Raw genomic sequence first — 21293 nt, 5'->3', positions numbered from 1 at the left:
ATCTCAAAAATAAAGTACTGAAAACAAACTATTTTCCATACACATTTAGAGACCATGGCAATATCAGATATTAGTGTGCTTAAAAACAGTTTACAAAGCAAATTATGGTACAAAGACTATTTAAAATGACAAGAACAAAGAAACATTTATATTAAGTACCAAAAAATAAATTACATATATATTACAAAAAGAGTATGTCCTTGGAAGGATAACGAAAAACTAAGACAATGATACAAAAACAGTAAGATTAGAAGGTTTTCATCCTTTAAGTGTTCATGTTACTGCTATAGTGTCTTAAATTTTAAAACAAGGGAGAGAAATTCAGTTTACATAATTGGGCCTTCTTTGAGAGGCTCTGTTCCCGATTTTGTTTTTTCCTTCTTTTTTTCCCCTAAGAAAAATTAACTTAAAACATAAAGTAAAATTTTTTAAAATATATACAAGAGAAATTAGCCTAAAAATAGGAAATGCTTGAAGGAAAATTAGTTGTAAATATGAATAAATCCTTATTTTCAAGTAAGTTGTTCAAAAATAATTTACAATCCATTTAGTATATATGCTATGTTTCAAATGACATTTAAAAGTAAAATCACTTTAATACATGGGCCTTACCTGGTTCTGACCACTGTCACTATGACTGGCAAAATCTTCATCTGACTCCTTTAGGAGGAAAAAGGCTCTGTTGTTAATAGAGGCTTTACTCAGAAGCACAGTAAATTTTGGCTCTAAGCCTTTGGAGCTCATCAACACTTGGTCTCTGTACTGATTACTGGTCACCTGAAGTATCGACGACAGCTGGCTGTATCGCCAAGGACTGTTCTACTTCACATGTAATATTTTATGGTTAATTAAAATATCTTTAGCAATTTGTTCATTTCTCTCTATTAAATTTGAAGTACAAGTTGCACATTTAACTAACTTAATTATCCAAAGTTGGTTTGTGTTATTTTACCTTTTAGACTCTACTATTTATATTCCCTTTTAACAGGGTAACTAGTTCATCAGGCCCAAGAAAGGAACATTAGTACTTGCCACCAGCAATTACATAAAGACTTATATTGATGGCTAAAAGCAAAGGATTCACTAATGACCATCAGTTATAGGGAAGTTATTTAAGGAAAACTTATTTCATACTATTAGGTGTTCTGTTCAGAGGGCTGGCTAAAAGAGAGCAGGGGAAGAGGATGGGAGAAAAAGAAGTATATGCATTCAATCCTATCTCCTTTTAGAAATCCATGCTCAAATGTTTCTATCCTTTGCAATAACAAATATTACATCTAAAGGAACAAAGCCAGATACAACAGCGGTCAAGGTCCACGCACCCTGAGTCCCTAGAGCTAGGAGCCAGATTATACTCTGGATATGAAGATGGTAGTGGCAACAACAAAGCTAAAACATAAGTGGATGCTTTCAGTATTTTTCTGGTCTAGAAGGTTTTGTAAGAAAAGTTTCAAATCTGAACATGTTTTTCCTAGAATTATTCAAAGACAGAACTTACTCAGAGACTGTATCTGAGGAAAGATCCCACCAAAATACTTAAGCTGTCCCCCTCCAAACACATTGGTGAAAAGAGGATTGGGTGAGGGAGGTGGAAGGGAGGGAAACCATGAAAGAGATTAAAGCAGTTTTTCTTTAATCTCTTACTGTCTCCCCAAACAATAAGGAAATCCAATCCCAAGAGAAAAACTTCAGAAAATGGCTTCTATCACTGTTAAAAGATTTATGAAAACAAACTGCTATTGCACAATCATGTATTTACTTAGTCTGCTAAACACATCCTAAATTTTCTGCCATTCATGACCTGGACACACTAAACAGTCCTTACCTCCTCTTCATTCTCTTCTTCACTGTCCACAACGCTACCACGATCACTGCCTACTGAACCTTCTATTTAGAACAAAGATAAGGGTTACCACCAATATTCATAAGAAAATGTAATTAGTTTCTTCTGAAAATCATAAACCACCATATTATCAGCATCACAGAAATGTTGGTAAAACTATCTGTACCATTAACTGGAATTAAAATTATCTGCACTATAGCAATGAATGAAATATTTATATAGCCCCAAAGTATTTCCCCACAAAATACTTAATATTTACAAAAAAATGTACTAACTACAAAGCAAAAAAAATTGGCCTATACTCTTCAAAGATGTCATGGTTGTGAAAAGCAAAGCAAGTATTTTGGGGTTTTTTTTGACAACGAAATGCAGTGAGTGACCCTGGACTGTATCCCTACATCAGAGGAAAGAAGTGACTATAAAGGACATCACTGGGACAACTAGAAAATATGAATGTGACTCAGGATTAGCTAGTAGTATTATGTCCAATAAAATTTCCTGGCTTTGATCATTTTAGGGTGGCTATGTGAGAGAAATGTCCTTATTCTTAGAAAACAGGCACAGAATATTTAGGAGTGATAGGGCATAATATCTGTTTGATGTCTGTCAAATAGGTTCAGAAAAAAATTAAATATATTGAGAGAGAAAAAGATTAAACAAATATGGTGAAATGTTAACAACGGTATAGCTGGGTAAAGGGTATGTGGGAGTTCTTGATGCTAATCTTACAATATTAATGTAAAGTTTGAAATCAGAAAATTTTAAAATAAAAAGTTAAGATGTAACTATTAAAAGTAATAGAAGTATTTGGTGCAAAGTATACCTTCACTGGATAGCTCTCCAAGGCCTACATCTTCTTGTTCCATGAACAGCTTTGACCCAATTAAATAAGGTAAAGGACGATCAATGTATAGATCCTGGAAAAAATGTTGGAAAATAAGCCATTAAATATTTAGGTTGAAAAATAAAATTAACTTTCCCATTTGATATCTTGTTTCATCTGACTACCCCCCAAAACCTACATAATAAAGGCAGATTGAAAGACAAACACCATATGACCTCACCTGTAAGTGGAACCTAATCAACAAAACAAACAAGCAAGCAAAATATAATCACAGACCCTGAAATAAAGAACTGACAGTAACCAGAGGGGAGGTGGGAGGGAATAATGGGAAAAAGGGAGAAGGATCATCAGAGAACATGTATATATAAAGGACACACAGACAAAGCCAAAAGGGGGTAGAATCAAGGGCAGGAGGTGGGGATGGCTGGGGTAGGGGGAAGTGGAGGGAGCAAAAGGGAAACAACAGTACTTTAACAATTTTTAAAAATTCAGCCCTGCCTGGTGTAGCTCAGTGGATTGAGCACGGGCCTGTGAAGCAAAGGGTCGCTGGTTCAATTCCCAGACAGGGTACATGCCTGGGTTGCAGTCCAGGTCCCCAGGAAAGGACACATGAGACACAACCACACATTGATGTTTTTCTCCCACTCTTTCTCCTTCCCTTCCCTCTCTAAAAATAAACAAATAAAATCTTTTAAAAAAATAAATAAATTCATATATAGTTAACTTTAAAATCCAAAAAAAATAAAAAATCATAAAGCAGTGACTAAGAAACACAGCAGGATTAAAAGTCAAATTAAAAAAAAACCACACACTAATTTCAAAAAGTCACATTCTACGTAAAGATGGCAAAAAGAGGATGAATCAGACAAGTGCTAAGTTATATTATATTATAGGCCTATAAAAGCCTATAAAACATTTACTAACAGTAATCAAACAGGGAAAGGGGCACAACTTCATAGCGTCATGTTCAAAAGGAGGTGGACCAAGAAATCAAAAATTATGAACACTGTGGTACATAGGTTCTTTTGGATTGGTGTTTCAGGACTCTTAGGATAATAATCCCAGCAATGGAACTGCTAAGTGAAATAAGCCAGGCAGTCAGGGACAAATACCACATAATCACACCTTTAACTGGAACATAATCAACAAAAGAAAAAAGCAAACAAAAATATAACCAGAGACATTGAAATTAAGAACAATCCAACAATAACCAGAGGGGAGGGAGAGGGGACAATGGGGGAAAGGGTTTTCAGGAACACATGGATGAAACCAAGGGGGAGGGTGGAAGCAAGGGAGGGAGGTGGGTTTGTCCGGGGTGGGGAGGAGTGGTGGGGCAAAATGTGGGCAACTATAATTGAACAAAAATAACTAAAAATTAAAAAATTAAAAATAAAAGAAATCAGAAATTCTAGCAAGCTTTAATGACTCCTAGTCCTACCTTCCACCCCTAAAAAGCAGCACTGATAAGCAAAAATCAACTAATTAATCTATCAATCTTGAGATTCCTCAATAAGAGTCCTGAATTTAGAGAGAAGCACATTGAGGAAATAATCCAAATAGTTTTTTATATAACTATGAGAAAGCAGGTGGGTATGTCCAGGTTTTAGGGAGGAGGTATGGACAAACATGTCACACACATGACATAAAGAGAATCAAGGAGTCCTTCACACTGCATCAGAACAGAGGAGAAGGCTGCAAGAGAGCACATAAAACACAGGCCAAATGAAAAAGAAAAACACAGAATGACAACTATGCAAATATCTACAGTCAACATAATGAACTTAATGTCTAAAAGATGGATGTGAACCTATCGGGAAGAAAAAAATATCTCAAGAAAGAGAACAATATATTCCCTAGAGGTTCACGTGATATAATTTAGAAAAGCAAAGTTGGTAAAATAAGACCAGATGATAAAACACCGGAATGAAATGAAAGAGACAAATGAAATGAAGCGCACATGACAATACATGTTGGAGACCTATCCATCACACACATTAAAAACTTAAGGACAAGAAAGTACTCCATCCCTAGACAACCTCCCATCTCCACTGCTGGAGGAAAAGCTGACTTGTCCTCTGAGAGGCATGATTCTTTGGCCACAACATCTCTTCTCTATGAAAAGACCCTGGGGGACAAGGGAGAAAAACACTGATGCTTTGCACAACAACAGAAAAGTTTGGGAAGGTTAATGAAAAATTAAGGATAAAACAGCAACCAGTATATTGCAAAGAAAAGAAAGTGAGAGGACTTCCGCCAAGATGGAGGCGCAGGTGGAAACACTTTGCCTCCTTGCACAACCAAATCTAAAAACAAAGTTTTAACAATAATAAACACAACCAAACCACAGAAAATTGAACAATACGGAGTCCAAACACAATGAACTGCTCAACTAAACTGGTGAGAGAGGCAAAACCAGCAGCAGAGTGGGTCAGGCAAAAAAGATCCCCTGACCTGGGCGGCGCACAGGCAGCCAAGGGCGTGGATCCCAGGTGCGGGGTAGCTACCAGTGGACCCAGGGAAGGCACGGCATGGCTGGCTGTCTGCAGTCTCGCATTTGCACGCAGATAAACCAGTGAAGAGACTAGCATTGGGACAGACCGCGCAGACCCCGGTGCAGGGCAGCGGGCTCACCCATTTGCGTTCAGATAAACAGGTGGGGGCAAGCGATGAGGCGGAGGGGGCAAGGAAAAAGGACCGCCATTGCTCCCTCTCTGACCCCGCCCCCACATACAGCGTCACAAACCAGCAACCTGGGTAGCCCCACCCTGGTGAACACCTAAGGCTCCGCTCCTCATACCTAACAGGCGTGAACAGATCAAAACATGGCTCAAGAACAACTGAGAGCCCCAGAGCCCATAAATCTAAGCAATGAAGAAATAGCCAAACTTTCAGATGCACAGTTCAAAACACTGGTGATCAGGATGCTCACAGAACTGGTTGATTTTAGTCAAAAATTAGAAAAACATATGAAGGCTAAACTAACTGAAATGAATGGAAATGCACAGGAAACCAATAGTAATGGAAAGGAAACTGGGACTCAAATCAAAGGAGTGGACCAGAAAGAGGAAAAAAAAATGACCAAACAGAAAAGGATGAAGAAACAAGAATTCAAAAAAATGAGGAGAAGAACCTTTAGGACTTCTTTAAATGTTCTAATATCCGAACTTTAGGGGTACCAGAGGGGAAGAGGAACAGCCACCAGTGGAAAACTTATTTGAACAAATAATAAAAGAGAACTTCCCCATTCTGGCAAAGGAAACAGACTTCCAGGAAATCCAGGAAGCTCAGAGAGTCCCAAACAAGTTGGACCCAAGAAGGAACACACCAAGGCACATCATCATTACATTAGCCAAGATTAAAATGAAGGAGAGAATCCTAGAAGCAGCAAGAGATAAGGGGACAGTCATCTACAAAGGAGTTCCCATCAGACTGTCAGCTGATTTCTCAAAAGACCTTACAGGCAAGAAGGGGATGGAAAGAAGTATTCCAACTCATGAAAACGAATGACCTACAACCAAGATTGCTCTATCCAGCAAAGCTTTCATTTAGAATGGAAGGACAGATAATGTGCTTCTCAGATAAGATCAAATTCAAGGAGTTCATCACCAAGCCCTTATTATATGAAATGTTAAAGGGACTTACCTAAGAAAAAGAAAATAAAAAAGATGAACAGTGAAAGGACAGCAAACTCACAGTTATCAACAACCACACCTAAAACAAAAGCAAATTAAGAGGACAACTAGATCAGGAGTAAACCATAGAAATGAAGATCTTGTGGAGGGTTAGCAACAGGGGAGTGGGAGATGGAGAAGGGGGTGAAGGTACAGAAAATAAGTAGCACAGACTTTAGATAGAAAATAGATAGGGGGAGGGTAAGAATAGTAGGGGAAATATAGAATCTAAAGAACTTGAGACACATGTTCATGAACTAAAGGGGGGGATGGTGGGGGAGGGGTGTGCAGGGTGGAGGGGAATGAAGGGGGGAAATAGAACAAATGTAATGGCATAATCGATAAAATAAAATTTTTTTTTAAAAAAAGAAAGTGATAATGCAGCTGTCTGCTGATTTAGAAGGCCTTCCCAAGTCCCCCTATAACAGAGAAAGTGGTGTGTCACTTGGAACTAACACATGTGGCCCAGGGAATACATTTCCTATGTTCTGTTGCTAACTTCTAAATCCCTACAGTAAAAGCACAAGCCAGCAAGTATAACAGTGCTAAAGGATCAGCCCCAAACTGAAGTTTGAGCTTCAGTCTGATACTGTAAGCTCAAACTGAAAAAGAAATGTATAGTTAAATGAATGACTAGAAGCGTTTGTTTTTGTGGCATGTTTCAATTTGTAGGGCACTTGAGTATCACAAGGATTCTCAAAAGCAATACAGCCACTTTCTGTTTTTGAGTGATTCTGGTGTTGCCCCAATTATCTCCTTTGCCAATCTGAGAGAAAGTAATAGTAAGCAATAAATACCTATTAGACTAATGGTCTGTTCATGCACATGCACAGCAGCTTTTTTTCTAACAGCTACAATCTGAAAAGAACCCACGTATCTTTCAACGTTTCCGCAGTCTCCCTTAGCACACAAGCTACAGAACTCAGGTTCCTCACAATCTCAACCTTTCATGAGTATTCTCATCTTCGAAACCCAATTTGAGTCTCATTTCTTCCGTAATTTCCCCAGCTTAGAGGTCAATTCTCTCTCAGGGTACTTATGATGGTGACTCTCACAACTGTCTGGTCTCCTCTCCCCACTGTCTGGTCAATTCTGCAATAAGCATTTTAAGAGTAGGAACCATGCCCTGAAACTTTGTGCTCCCCTAACTTGGCATGCAGCCTTTGACCTACTAAGTATTCAATCACTGCTTGTGCAAAGCAAGTTTTTCTGATGGAGTCAACAGAAGAATGCTAAGTGACATGTTTGGTTGCTGTAAGTCAAGTCCATGTCTTAGTAATTATGTGCCCAAATAAAGTATTCAAAACACAACAAGTATAACAATAAATATTTGAATTGCATGTCTTTACCTTTGGTTCAAGGATCAATTCTACCCGTTCATTAGCATCATCTTCCTCAGAGTCTGAGTTTCCTGCTTTTATATCTAGTTGTTCGAATGCACTGTCCAATACTCGTAAGCCATAGTTCACAGCCTCCTGAACTTTAGGAATCAGATCTACTTCTTTCTGTTCCCGGGTCTTCTCCTACAAAAAAATATTGTTCAGCATGGATCTTTGATATATTGATACCACCATAATAAAACACTGTGAATGTTCTCTAAAGCCCAGACTCATGCTCCAAAAAAATCTAAGTCAGACTCTGAGTAGACTTAGAAAAATGCAGACTCTAAGTAGATTGAGCGCAGGCTTGCAAACCAAAGCATCGCTGGTCTAACTACCAGTCAGGGCACACACCTGGGTTGCAGGCCATATCCCCAATATGGGATGTGCTAAAGGCAACCATACATTGATGTTTCCCTCCCTCTCTTCCCCATCTCTCTAAAAATAAATAAATAAAATCTTAAAAAAAAAACGCAGACTCTGATGAATACCTTAACATAGACTTTGGAGTAAGTTTAAATCCCAAGTTTATCACTTGTAGGACATGGATCAAAGTAAAGGTCCCAGAGCTCCACATTTATCATCTATGAAAACAAAACACTACTGCGTGATGGTTCAGCTAGATAACTGAGGTAAAAGTACAGTAACAATGAATGGCGTATCACAAGCCATCAAATGGCACTTCACTTCCCTGCTACAAGAGGAGTAAAGGGCCTCGAGTTTTAGCTTCACCATAACTGTATCCCACTATCCTTGGTTAATTAATTAATGGTGATTTGGACAATTTTAGGAATTAAAACCTAGAAGAAAATACCGTAGTCAGAGGTGTCATTTTTAAATTACAGTTAAAAATAATAATTGGACAATTACAACTATTTCATAAATTTGTTTCAAACCAAGAAAGGGTTTCATCTCTAATCTACCCTGTTCATCACCCTAAGAACAATCTTCCTACCCAGAAGTCTCTATTAAAACACCAATCTGCTAAAATTAGTCCACAGGTCTCCCCTTCCTATAACAGGCAGCTCTTAGTGACAGTCCCTCAATACATTCAACTATGTTATTAATTGCAAGAAATACTGAAAAAAATGTAGTGTCATTTCCCCTCTTCACAAATATTCTAGAAAGTGATACATAATTATAGAAGGAGCCAAACCATACAGTGCTGTTTTGAGGGCCAAAAGGGAAAGTCCAACAAGAATTTTATACTTTTATCTCAAATATGAAAGTGTTTCTAATTTAGCCTCTGTTTTAGTTGCATCTGGTATGCTTGCTTCTAAATAAGTAGCACAGTACTAAGTGTGTGGAATGTTTGTGACATAAATATGTAGTAGCTTTTTGAAAATAGTTCACTAAATACTTTCACTTCGCAATTGATCTTTGTCTTGGTATAAGGATACTATTGCATGTTAAACAGTTAGCAAACCCTTGAGTACTATAAAAAATAGTAATATTAAAAAACTTATGTTTAAAAAAGGCTAGGAATAGGGAGAACTGTAGCTTGTTTCTAATATCCCTTCCTAGTCTAAGAGTTTCATATGTTACGAGTAACAGTTACTGATAAAGTACCAACTTTTTCAAGTGATTTATATTTTCTAAACAAGTTAGAGCTGAATCAAAGCTACTCCCATAATAAACTCAGTTACATACCATTGTGCTTTCCTGAGTGCAAGGTACAGGGTACAACTTCTGCTAGAGAGTCAAGAACATTTATCTAGCCTTTGGCCTACGATGTGAGAACCCAGGAAGAATAATACAGTAAGTCACAGAGGGGAAAAAGGTAGGGACTGCTGCCCCTCAACTCCTCAGCCCGATAAAGTCCTCCAGTTTCTACCCCTCTCTCTTTAACCTTCTTCTTCATAAAATACTAGGTACCTCACCTAACTTGTTCGAACCTTAGTTTATGGCACTCTTTTTTGCTAAAGTGGCCTTAAAAGCTGGCCTTTCTTTCCTTAGCTAACATCTCATATTTGAAACTTTTCTCTGCTATCTTACCCAACTGAGCTCTTTCACACCTGAACTTTCATAACAGTCAGCAGCCATAAAGCTCTGACATGCTATATCCTGTGACCCCAACAAGACTGCAACCTCCTCAGATCAGTCTCTCCACATCACCAGCTCCCTGCAATCTTCCCAGAGTCAATAACATTCACTCCACCACCTTCATCCTCTGTACTAACATATCCTGCAGCACTTAGGTAGCATTCCAATGTGTGTGGTCTATCCAGCATTCATCTTATTGTCGCTTTTAACTGGCAGGAATAAGAAGCAAAGGGGTCATGAAAGAATAGGTTAAAAAGTCTTTGAAGAACTTACAGATTACAGTTCAGCCTCTGGCCTGTTCCTCTGGAGCTCTTTGTGTAAAAAGGCTTTTTATATTTTTAAAGGGAAGGGGGAAAAGGAAAATGAATAAAAGAAAAAAGACTAAGAAGAGACAGAACAATGAGGCCAGCAAAACCTAAAATATTTACTGACTAGCCTTTCATACAAAACCTCTGCTGAACTGGGCTCTATTCTTAAGCCAGAATGTAGGAACTTTACTACATATTTCTTAATATACTAAATTTCAGAAGTAAAAGAGTTTAAATGCTAGGCTAACAAAAGCCATCTTCCCTATTTCCCCAATATCTATACCCTGCCAGCTGCTTTATAAATCTCCACCATTTTTCATTTCTAAGTCAGGAACTCAACAGAAAAGGAATATAATGCAAGTACCTGTTCCGCTTTTTCTGCCTCAGCCTTGAGAACTGGCTCCTCCACTTCTTCATCATATACACGCTATATATGGAAACAAGTTCATTTTTAAATGGTCAAAACATCATTTGAACTAAACCACACTGAAAGAATTCAGTATACAATAAAAAAAGGATAAATTCAATATATGATAAAGACAAGGAAAAAATGATTACTTAACAAATGGCTATAGCCACTAATCAGAGACAAGAAAAACAAAGATCACTAGTCAATTCACCAAAAACTAAGTTTAAAAAAAAAAGAGACACAACTAAGAGACATGAAAGGAAGTTCAATCTCACTGTTGACCAAAGAGTCACAAAAACAGTAAAATACCAGCTTTCACACCTTTTGTTTAACCTAATACTTAATGCTGATGGGGAAATGACACAGGCTCAAATGTGAGGCTACAGAGAACATCAACTGGTTCTTACCCAAGAGGATTACCCACTCTGTAACAAGGGTTTTAACATTTTGAGCAGTAGGAATGGTAAAGGTAAAAGTTATTTTCATTCTGTTGCTTCAGATGGTTGGTAAATTTTTATTATCCTATTGTATTTATATGAAAATATAGAACACACCCACCAATAACTAGCCAGCAGCCCAGGCATTTTACTGCCCCATGGGCAAAGGCAGTGCAGGCCTCTCTATTCTGAACAGAGCTATCACTCCAGCAACTCATTGTGATTTCCTTTGTTGTTGCATTATTGCTAAACTACTTATTGTTTTTATAAACTCCCAAGGTAAAAGATGCATGTTATAACAGGGGGGTGACACAAATGTTCTGAAATTAGATACTAGTAATGTTTACACAACTTAGTGAGTATACTAAAACCTACTGACTTGCACACTTTTAAAAAAGGGTGAATTTTATAGAATGTGAATTGTATCTCAATTAAAATTAAAAAGTCATTATAAAGATATATGGAAAAAAGATATATTTTAAAATATTTCCTTCCCTATCTCCAACCTAGCCCTTGGAATAGCCAGTTTCAGCTTGGTGTGTGTTCCTCTGTATTTCCTGTGGCTCTCACACAAATATATATAGACTTTTGCATATATTCTGAGTTCTCCCACCCTTCTTGCTTTAAAAAAAAATCCATAGTTCTCTGCCCCACTTTTTCACTTAATGTTCTCATAAGACACTTTCTGGGTCAATGCATATAGATTTGACTCAATCTTCTTAATATCTGCATAATATTCTATGGCATGAACTTAACCATAATTAATTCGACAGTACCCTATTGGTGAACATTATAGAAATTCCAGTTTTTGCTCTTGTAAACAAACGGCTGTAAACATATGCACATATATATTCTTAGATCCTGGCCCTTTATTTCTATAGACTTTCCAAAATAGGATTGACATGTCCAAAGACAAAACTGTTTTTTAATCTTAACAGCTCCTTCCTGATTACTGTCCACAAATCTGTGATAACATAGATGGTCACCAACAAACAATGTAATCAAGTGGCCCAGTTCCCAAACCGTTGCCAGCAGGTTTTATCCACCTTTTTAAAGTATCTATCAATCTGATGAGACAGCATTATTTTTAAATGTCCATATTTTCTGACCCAAGAATCCCATTTCCTGAAATTGAGTTTCATGGGGAGACAGATGGGGGAAAGGCAGAAAACTATACTTGAACAACAATAAAATTCAAAGGTATTTAATAAAAAATAAAATTAATTTTAAAAAATAAATAAAAACAATACACAACTAAAGAAATAGGAAAAAAAAGAAATTCAGTTCCATGAAAAATAATCACAAATGCAAACAATAAGATGTTCAGGGCATCACAATTTACAGTAGAAAGTCACAAACACCAAATTTGTAATTCTATGCAATTCCAATCAAAATGCTAAGAAGATTTTCTGTGGAACTCAGCAAGATAATTCCCAAATTCACACAGAAGAGTAAAAACCCAAGGATAACCATGACAATTCTGAATAAAAAGATGCCATGGGGACTTGCCCTATTGAGAATGTGATACTGGCATACACCAGATTAACATAATAAAAGACAAAGGCCAGAATTACATGTAAGCCTAATTTTACATTCACATAAACACACGTGCACACACATGCATTCATACACATAAGTTGGTGAGGAAAACAGCTACCCCTTAAAGGTCAACCATATGGGAGAAAAAATGAGATCCCTATCTCATACTACACATATATATTCATACACATTCACAAATATACACTCCCCAGGTAAGAAGGATAAAAAGGCAGAGATACAAAAGGGCTCTCACCTAAAAGTTTAGAATTAAGGAAAAAAATGGGAAGTTGGTGTCTTTAAAGCAAATATATCAATATATTAATATCTGTTAATGCAGGATGATGTATATCATCAGTATCTGTGGTTCTAAGCATATAAAATACTTCACTAAAAACTTTAATTTTGAAAGATTGTTAAATAAATTGTGATTTAGCCATACAGCAGAATAAGAATAAAAATTAAGTTCACAAAAGCCTTATAGATGTGTTAAATGCTTATAAAATAATAAACTGATATTAAGAAACATTCAGGCTGTAAACACACACATGTACATAGTAATCTAGAAAAGGTTAAAGTTAAAAAAAAAAGACTAAAAAGAAATATGCCAATATATTTCATGGTTGATTAACTGGAATGGTAGAATTATAGCTGATTATTTTTATAGTTAATATTTCTAAACTTAAAATTTTTTATCTATATCAATCTCTTCCATAGTGAATGTTCAATACTTTTATAACGAGAAAGGAAAATAAAGTCCAATGTCTGCATGGGAGATAGATTTGGAATATATATACCAAAATGTTGAGCAGCTCCCCACTAGCTGACAAAATTTCAGATGTTTCTTCTTTTTCCATATGCTTTTTTCCTAATTGTTCAATAAAGATCAGAAATTGGGAAGTAATTTTCAAACACACAAAGAAACAAATAAGTAATTCTTAAAATTAGGACTTTAAGACATAGCAGCTTCAGAATTTAAATGAGACCATTTTCGCCCTAGCTGGCGCAGCTCAGTGGATTGAGCATGGGCTGAGAACCAGAGGGTGGCTGGTTCCATTCCCAGTCAGGGCATATGCCTGGGTTGTAGGCCAGATCCCCAGTGGGAGCCACGTGAGATGCAATCACACACTGACATGTCTCTCCCTTTCTTTCTCCCTCCCTTCCCTTCTCTCCAAAAATAAATAAAACCTTTAAAATAAATAAATAAATAAATGCCACCATTTTCCCTAAAAGACTGAGATTCACATTGAAGTCTGACAGCACCAACACCCTATTTCTTTTTCGCCTGCCTGTTACTAAAAACTACCTCACAAGACATCAATAGCCCGCAGCTGGAAAGTAAACATAACATCTAAGAAATCAACCAGAAAATCCATAAAACCCATGGAAAATTTTGAAAGTAACCAGGACTGTGCATCTCATGTACTTAGTATACAGCAGATAATCAATGCTAACTTCCACCACCCTTATTCACTCAGAGGTTGATGTGTTTTTTGACCATTTTCAAATCAGGTAGCCATACCCAGAATTTTAAAATATCTTGGGTATTTCCACTCAAAGGATCTTTTTTTCCTCATTTGAGGAGACATGGTAAGAGGTAAATATGGGGAATTAGAGAGAAGGGGACCAGGGACAACTGTTTCTAAACAGATTACATACATAGCCCTATTCCTTTTCATTTATGTGCTCTTTCAGTCATTGATTCAAATGAGTCCCTATATTCACTGAGTCCCTATATACCAGGTTTGTGTTGAGCCCAAGGAATAAAACAGCAAAAATATGGGGTTTGATTCAGTTAGGGAAATTCGCTGCACATCAACAAACGTAAAATTATAATCTTGCAAAACGCTACCGAAGAAGTTATTAACTAGGTCAATTTATGTTTCAAGACAAAATTCCTAAATTAAAAGATTAATTAAGAATTATGTCCCCCTTACCTAAGAAAAAGAAGATAAAAAAGATGAACAGTGAAAGGACAGCAAACTCACAGTTAGTTACAACCACACCTAAAACAAAAGCAAACTAAGAGGACAGCTAGATCAGGAGTGAACCATAGAAATGAAGATCACATGGAGGGTTAGCAACAGGGGAGTGGGAGAAGAAGCGGGGAGAAGGTACAGAAAATAAGTAGCATAGATGGTAGGTAGAAAATAGATAGGGGAGGGCAAGAATAGTATGGAAATGTAGAATCCAAAGAACTTGAGACACGTGGTCATAAACTAAAGGGAGGGAATTGTGGGGCGGGGGTGTGCAGGGTGGAGGGGAATGAAGGAGGAAATAGAACTGTAATGGCATAATTAATAAAATATATTTTTAAAAAAGAATTATATCCCCTTCTGTTAACATATTGAAGCATTTTGTTAATTAGCATTTCTCCTCCTTCAGAGTCTCCTCTGCAGCCTTTACTAAAGGTACTAATTTCTCTTGCCCTACAAAGTCCTATATGCTGTTCAGTTTCACCAATTCCATAATGCAGTTTACAATCTTGTAGCTGCCTCTGAGGTTAATTACTAAAACTCAGAAACCTACCTGACTTTGAATGTCATCCTAATAGACCATGAAACTAAATGGCACCAATTACTCAAGCCAGAATTATTATACATGAGTACCAATGTCAGGATTTGAAAAAAATACATAAAGACCCAAATTACTGCCAAATATAATAAGATCAGCCTATAGATATTTTGAGGGTTTTGGGTGTACTCTCAACATCATCATATTATACAGGTCTAGGAGGCGGTTAAATTTGGCAGTGGCCAGACTCGTCCAGAGGGGAATTCTGGCTACAGACTGGAAAGGGAAGAGACATACAGAACAGATGGATGGATGGAAAATGAGAATTCAAGAAGTAAAAAGAAACAAAGAGCAACTACCAAAAAAATCAATAAAAACAAAACACACACAAACCTAGATCATGGAAAACTCACAATCTAAGAAAACTTGTACAAAAAAGAAGAGCCAAAAAGAAGACCTGAAGACTATGATTCAGAAAAAGAAGTTTATGCTGCTCCTCAAATCAAGTATCAATCTGGTACCGATATAGGGCCAATTTGGTATAGACTCTTTGGGCACAAAAGAAACCTCCCGACTTTATTCCTTGCCCAGTCTAGGGCTGCAACCCTGACTGCAGAGAAGAAGTGCCTGATCCAGCAGAATGAGATCAAGTATACACATTTAAAAGGACACCAAATTTAGCCTGATGAAAAAGTGATGGGATTACATATACCAGTAAAGACAACAGTCCTGTAAACTAGCTCTTCCAGTGAGAAAGATGCTCAGGAACAAGCAGAGATAATCTGTGTAGGCAACCAGAATATGACTATAGATTTTACTAGAATACTTGTTATATTTTAAACTTACTAGAAAAGAGATCTCTAAGATCTTTATTTTATGTATAGTTACCCCCCTCAAAAGGCTAGTCATGGCATTTCAACCTGAACTACTTAAAAATGCACATACTACATAAGATACCTGTATAACAATATATGGTATATTCTTAAGAATCCAGAATTGTGGGCTTTTAAAAATCTTGCAATTATCAAAGTATTTTCTATTAATTTACACCTAACAATTTTAGGGAACAGCCAACTTTGTTAATCTTCTTTTCACAGACCAATTAATGCTAATACTAAGGAAGTTAGTCACCCTATGAGAAATATAAATCAGTTTAAAATCTTTCTCTCCACGCTCATCTCTTTACAAGTCTCACATTTACTCACTGGGTTCCAAACCTTACTCCTTTCTATTCTAGAATTACACTATTATGGAACCTTGTGATCTTCTGTAAGGAGAGGCTCTACATAATTTATGTATATAGTCCTAGGACCTAGCACTTAACAGAAATGCAATAAATATAGACAAAATTACACATGGTGCTACAACTCGGTTCAGTTTTCATAACAAAACGTTAATTGAGAATATTACAAGCAAACACGTACATGCCTTTAATATAATTTAATAGAACATAATGGAACCAACAATAATTTTACCCACATATTGGTGGCTCAGAAGACCAGACCAGGTGCTTGGCTCTCTTTACAGAGAGCCAAGGTTTGTTTGAGTGCCATGCAATTCAGCACAACCGCTGACTACTCTCAAAATTAAAAAGGGAATGAGAAAGGCAAGAATGATAAAAACCTAATTGTGTCATTGTTTTTTAAAAACTTTAAAAAACTTTATTATTTTTTAAAAAGGAATTAATCCTAGAGAAAGAAGCTTAAATTACCAAGAACCACCACTTTCATCAAAATTTATAAGGCAAATTAATAATAGATCACATAATATCACAATGACTCTTGGACCTCAAAAAAGCATTATTTTTAAGCCTGATGTAACTACGTAACTCACATTCTCAATGAACTGGGTATTGGACAGCATGAGGAAGTCATTGAAGACATTATGTAGGCGACAATCTGTGGCTTTAGTTTCCCGAATTAGTCCATCTACTTGTTTCTTGATTTCATGGGTCCTAGAGATAGTCTGCTGTGAAAATTCCTGTAGAAACTGTAGTAGCTATTAAAAAAAATAAAGATATCTAAGTATCAATATTACATGCATCTATTCTTTGTGTCAAAACAAAAAACCCATTTCCTTTCACCTTTGTGTGTGGTATGCTAGAATGTACAAGGGATGCTGGTTTTGTCAGTAATAAGGCCAAGAGGCACTGAAAAAATGTTTAGAAAGCTTGTCAAAACAGTGGCAAGTGTCCAATAAGCACTTGCTATTTCACTTCTGGGGGAATTTTTAAAGTCCTGTTTTTCACTCTACAGGGGTCACATACAAAGGATAAAATAACGAATCACTACTTTTTAAAAAATCTTCTTCTTATGTGACTTTGCAATCACAGTTCTGAGCTTCCTGGGCCACCGCCTGAAGAACCCCATTCAAGATTAACCACATACTGACTTGTCTTCAGCCCCACTAGTCCATGGTCCCTCATGGAGTCGCCTCTCTAGCGCCACAGCAATCCCACAGGGCAGGGAAAATTTATCTGCCCCCTTCAGTAAGAGAAGCCTGTCTCTGGATCACAGTCCAATTGGAAGCACTACGGACCGAGGCTGCCAGCCCCACCCTCGCCCAGGGCCCTGCCACAGAGGAGTTTTCGAGGGTGAGTAGGGATATGTGTTATTAAGTAGACGGGTGGCAGCGGACGGTCGGAGGGCAAATCTGGGCTCCAGTCCTCCCACTCGCGGGCAGAGCGTCACCCCAGGCAACCCGCCCATCCCTCCCGCCCAGTCCCTGTGGCCGGCCTCTCACGCCTGCGTCTGCTGCCAGCGACCAGCTCTGGCTGCTCCTGCGGATCTCCTCCACTGACCAGGGCCGCTCCCACACAGGATCGGAAGCCGGCGCTCGTTCCTGGTCCGCGGTCGTCCGATTCTGGAGGAGAAGAAGAGAGGCTGACTTCGGGAAGGCCAATACCCCGGACCCGCCGGGCCCTACCCGGGCCTGCAGCCCTCACCATCCCAGCAGTGCACTTCCGCAGGATTATCCACCGTGAAGACTGCAGCGGCCCAAAACAGGAGATCCCCAGAAGCCCCGTCTCCCTACTCCTGACCAGGTTTCACGTGACTAGGCCGCACGTGACCGGAACCACACGTGACTGGACTGTGGCACCGCTGTTCCGAAGTTGCGCAGTCGCAGATGTAGTAAGAAAGTTTGTACCCCACCTCCCTCCCGGGGGAGGCTGGGATGGGAGAAATAGACAAAAAAAACTGTACTTGAAAAATAACTAAATAAAATTAATTAAAAAAATAAAAATAAAAATAAATATGCACGAGAGAGGAATAAAAAAAAAGAAAGTTTGTAGCTGGCAAAGGACGAGGTCTCTAGTGGAAAGTGGTATTGACGCTAGGGGGCGCTAAAGGGCATGCATCCGCCTGCGTGAATATCAGCAGGAGGGACTTAGGTGGCTATCAGGCTCTGATTCTAAAAGGAGTTTGTGTGGAACAGCTAAACTTGGGGCTTTAGACGTCAGGAATATGGACAGAGGGAGAGCCCTCCCTTGTCACGCCGGTTGCTTGCTGCTGGTTCGCTGCTTGTCGCGGGGTTGGCACACAGGCACTCAGTAAACGGGCAATGATGGACCTGTCTGGTCATCATCATGTTTTGATGCCATGCTGGGTTTTAACTCACTGTATAGGGCTTGCTTAAAATTCGTTATTCTCTGAGTATTCCACCCAAGTTCAAATCCAGTCTAACCGTGTAACAGGCAAAAACCTTTTTTAGTCTGACCCCTGCCAGCAGTCCATCCTCAATTCTCCCAGCTTTCTAGTGCTCAGTGACCTGATGTGTGTCATACTTATTCTAAGTTCTCTGTACTAAGACCCCTCCAGTGACAGACCAACTTACTTTTAAAAATCAAGATGCTACCAGGCTAGTGTGGCTCAGTGGATTGAGCATGGGCCTGTGAACCAAAGGGTCACTGGTTCAATTTCCCATCAGGGTACATGCCTGGGTTGTGGGTGGGGTCCCCAGTGGGAGGAGGAATGCAGAGGGAAGGGAGGGCAGCCATACACTGATATTTCTCTCCCTTTCTTTCTCTCTTTCCTTCTGTCTAAAAGTAAATAAATAAAATATTTTTAAAAAATAGAGAAGTATCTGTTCAAGTCTTTTGTCAAGTGCTGGAAGCAACCTAAGTGCCCATCACTAAATGAATTGATCAAAAAAACATGGTACATTTACTCAATGTAAATGTACTACTGCAGCAGAGAAAAAGAAGGAGCTCTGACCCTTTGTGACAGCATGGATGGAACTAGAAAGTATTATGCTAAGTGAAATAAGCCAGGCAGTGAGGGACAAATACCATATGACCTCACCTTTAACTAAAACCTAAACAAAAGAACAAAGCAAGCAAAATATAATCAGAGACATTGAAATTAAGAACAATCTGACAGGAACCGTAGGGGAGGTGGGAGGGGAGAATGAGAGGAAGGGGGAAAGGGTTTTCAGGAACAACTATAAAGGACACATGGACAAAACCAAGGTGGGGGGGAAGCAAGGGAAGACGGAGGGTTTGGCTGGGGTGGAGAGTAAACACAGACTACTGTAAATTGAACAAAAATAAAATAATTAAAAAAAATAAAGATCCCTGATAACTTCCACTCCTGTGTGCTCCACGGTCAGTAATTTAACCTCCTTGAGATTTCTTCCTTAGTAAAAGTGATGACATTTGTACAGTAGTTAGCTTGGTGCCTTCCATATGGTGAGCATTAAACTATTACTCAGCCAAGAAAGGAAGGAAGGAAGGAAGGAAGGAAGGAAGGAAGGAAGGAAGGAAGGAAGGAAGGAACCTTGCCATTTGCCATATGGTGAGCATTAAACAATACTACTCAGCCATTAAAAAAAAAAGAAAGAAACCTTGCTGTTTGCAACAACACAGGTAGACCTAATTGTGTTATAATAAGTGAAATAAGTCAGAGAGAGAGAGACAAATACATGTGAACAAATGAACAAACAAAATAAAACAGAAACAAACTTGTAGATGCAAAGAGCAAACTGTTGGTTGGCAGATTGGATAAGGTTGGGGTTTGAGTGAAAAAGGTGAAGAGAATTAAGCAGTACAAATTACCAGTTATAAAATAAGTCACAGTAATGTGATATATGGAATAAGGAATATAGTCAATATCATATTAACTGTGTAAGGTAACAGGTGGATACTAGGCTTATAGTGGTGGCCACTTCACAAAGCATATAAATGTCTCATCACTATGCTGTATAATGGAAACTAATGCAACACTGTTGACACTAATGCAACTATAATTGACAAATAAAATTTTTAAATATATTTTATTGATTATGCCATTACAGTTGTCCCACTTCCCCTCCTTCAATTCCCTCTACCCCCCACACCCTCTCCCCCTTCACCCCCCTTTTGTTCATGCCCATGTGTCATAAGTTCTTTAGCTTCTACATATCCCACACTATTCTTGCCCTCCCCCTGTCTATTTTCTCCCCACTGTCTATGCTACTTATTCTCTGTACCTTCTCCCCACCTCTCCTCCTCCACTCCCCTGTTGCTAACACTCCATGTGATCTCCATTTCTGTGGCTCCACTCCTGTTTTAGCTGTCCGCTTAGTTTGCTTTTGTTTTAGGTGTGGTTGTTGATAACTGTGAGTTTGCTGTCCTTTCACTGTTCATCTTTTTAATTTTTTTTCTTAGGTAAGTCCCTTTAACATTTCATATAATAAGGGCTTGGTGATGAAGAACTCCTTGAATTTGATCTTATCTGAGAAGCACTTATCTGTCCTTCCATTCTAAATGAAAGCTTTGCTGGATAGAGCAATCTTGGATGTAGGTCTTTGGATTTCATAACTTGGAATACTTCTTCCAGCCCCTTCTTGCCTGTAGGTCTTTTGAGAAATCCGCTGACAGTCTGATGGGAACTCCTTTGTAGGTGACTGTCCCCTTTTCTCTTGCTGCTTCTAGGATTCTCTCCTTCATTTTAATCTTGGCTAATATAATTATGATGTGCCTTGGTGTGTTCCTTCTTGGGTCCAACTTGTTTGGGACTCTCTGAGCTTCCTGGATTTCCTGGAAGTCTATTGCTTTTGCCGGATTGGGGAAGTTCTCCTTAATTATTTGTTCAAATAAATTTTCCACTCGTGACTGTTCCTCTTCCCCTTCTGGTACCCCTATAATTCAGATGTTGGAACATTTAAAGATGTCCTGGAGGTCCCTAAGACTCTCCTCATTTTTTTGAATTCTTGTTTCTTCATTTTTTTCTGTTCGTCTTTTCTTTCTTCCTTCTGGTCCACTCCATTGGGTTGAGTCCCAGTTTCCTTCCCATCACTATTGGTTGCCTGTGCATTTTCCTTCATTTCACT

At 38.3% G+C, this 21293-nt stretch overlaps 1 protein-coding gene across 10 annotated transcripts in view; it reads right to left on the bottom strand.

Annotated features, from left to right (window-relative positions):
- LOC119047664 (WASH complex subunit 2A) overlaps positions 1-18015 on the bottom strand; it is a 79799-nt gene extending 61784 nt beyond the window's left edge. For 9 of the 10 annotated variants that reach the window (XM_053667373.1, XM_053667376.1, XM_053667379.1 and 6 more), the window contains exons 1-8: positions 17929-18015; positions 17727-17846; positions 16818-16982; positions 10453-10515; positions 7708-7881; positions 2667-2760; positions 1826-1887; positions 613-660 (exon numbers count right to left, since the gene is read on the bottom strand). In XM_053667373.1, coding sequence (XP_053523348.1) covers positions 613-660; positions 1826-1887; positions 2667-2760; positions 7708-7881; positions 10453-10515; positions 16818-16982; positions 17727-17846; positions 17929-17931 — 729 coding nt within the window. In that variant the 5' untranslated portion in view covers positions 17932-18015. The remainder of the gene's footprint in view (positions 1-612; positions 661-1825; positions 1888-2666; positions 2761-7707; positions 7882-10452; positions 10516-16817; positions 16983-17726; positions 17847-17928) is intronic. The other variant, XM_053667382.1, reaches the window with a different exon arrangement.
- Positions 18016-21293: the final 3278 nt, after the last annotated feature.

Source organism: Artibeus jamaicensis, unplaced genomic scaffold, assembly GCF_021234435.1.
Source record: "Artibeus jamaicensis isolate MK-2021 breed Jamaican fruit bat unplaced genomic scaffold, CSHL_Jam_final contig_468, whole genome shotgun sequence".
In the NCBI taxonomy this organism is placed as follows: domain Eukaryota; kingdom Metazoa; phylum Chordata; class Mammalia; order Chiroptera; family Phyllostomidae; genus Artibeus; species Artibeus jamaicensis.
Note: the sequence above shows the minus strand (reverse complement) of the source record. Positions and strands in the feature narration are given on the sequence as shown.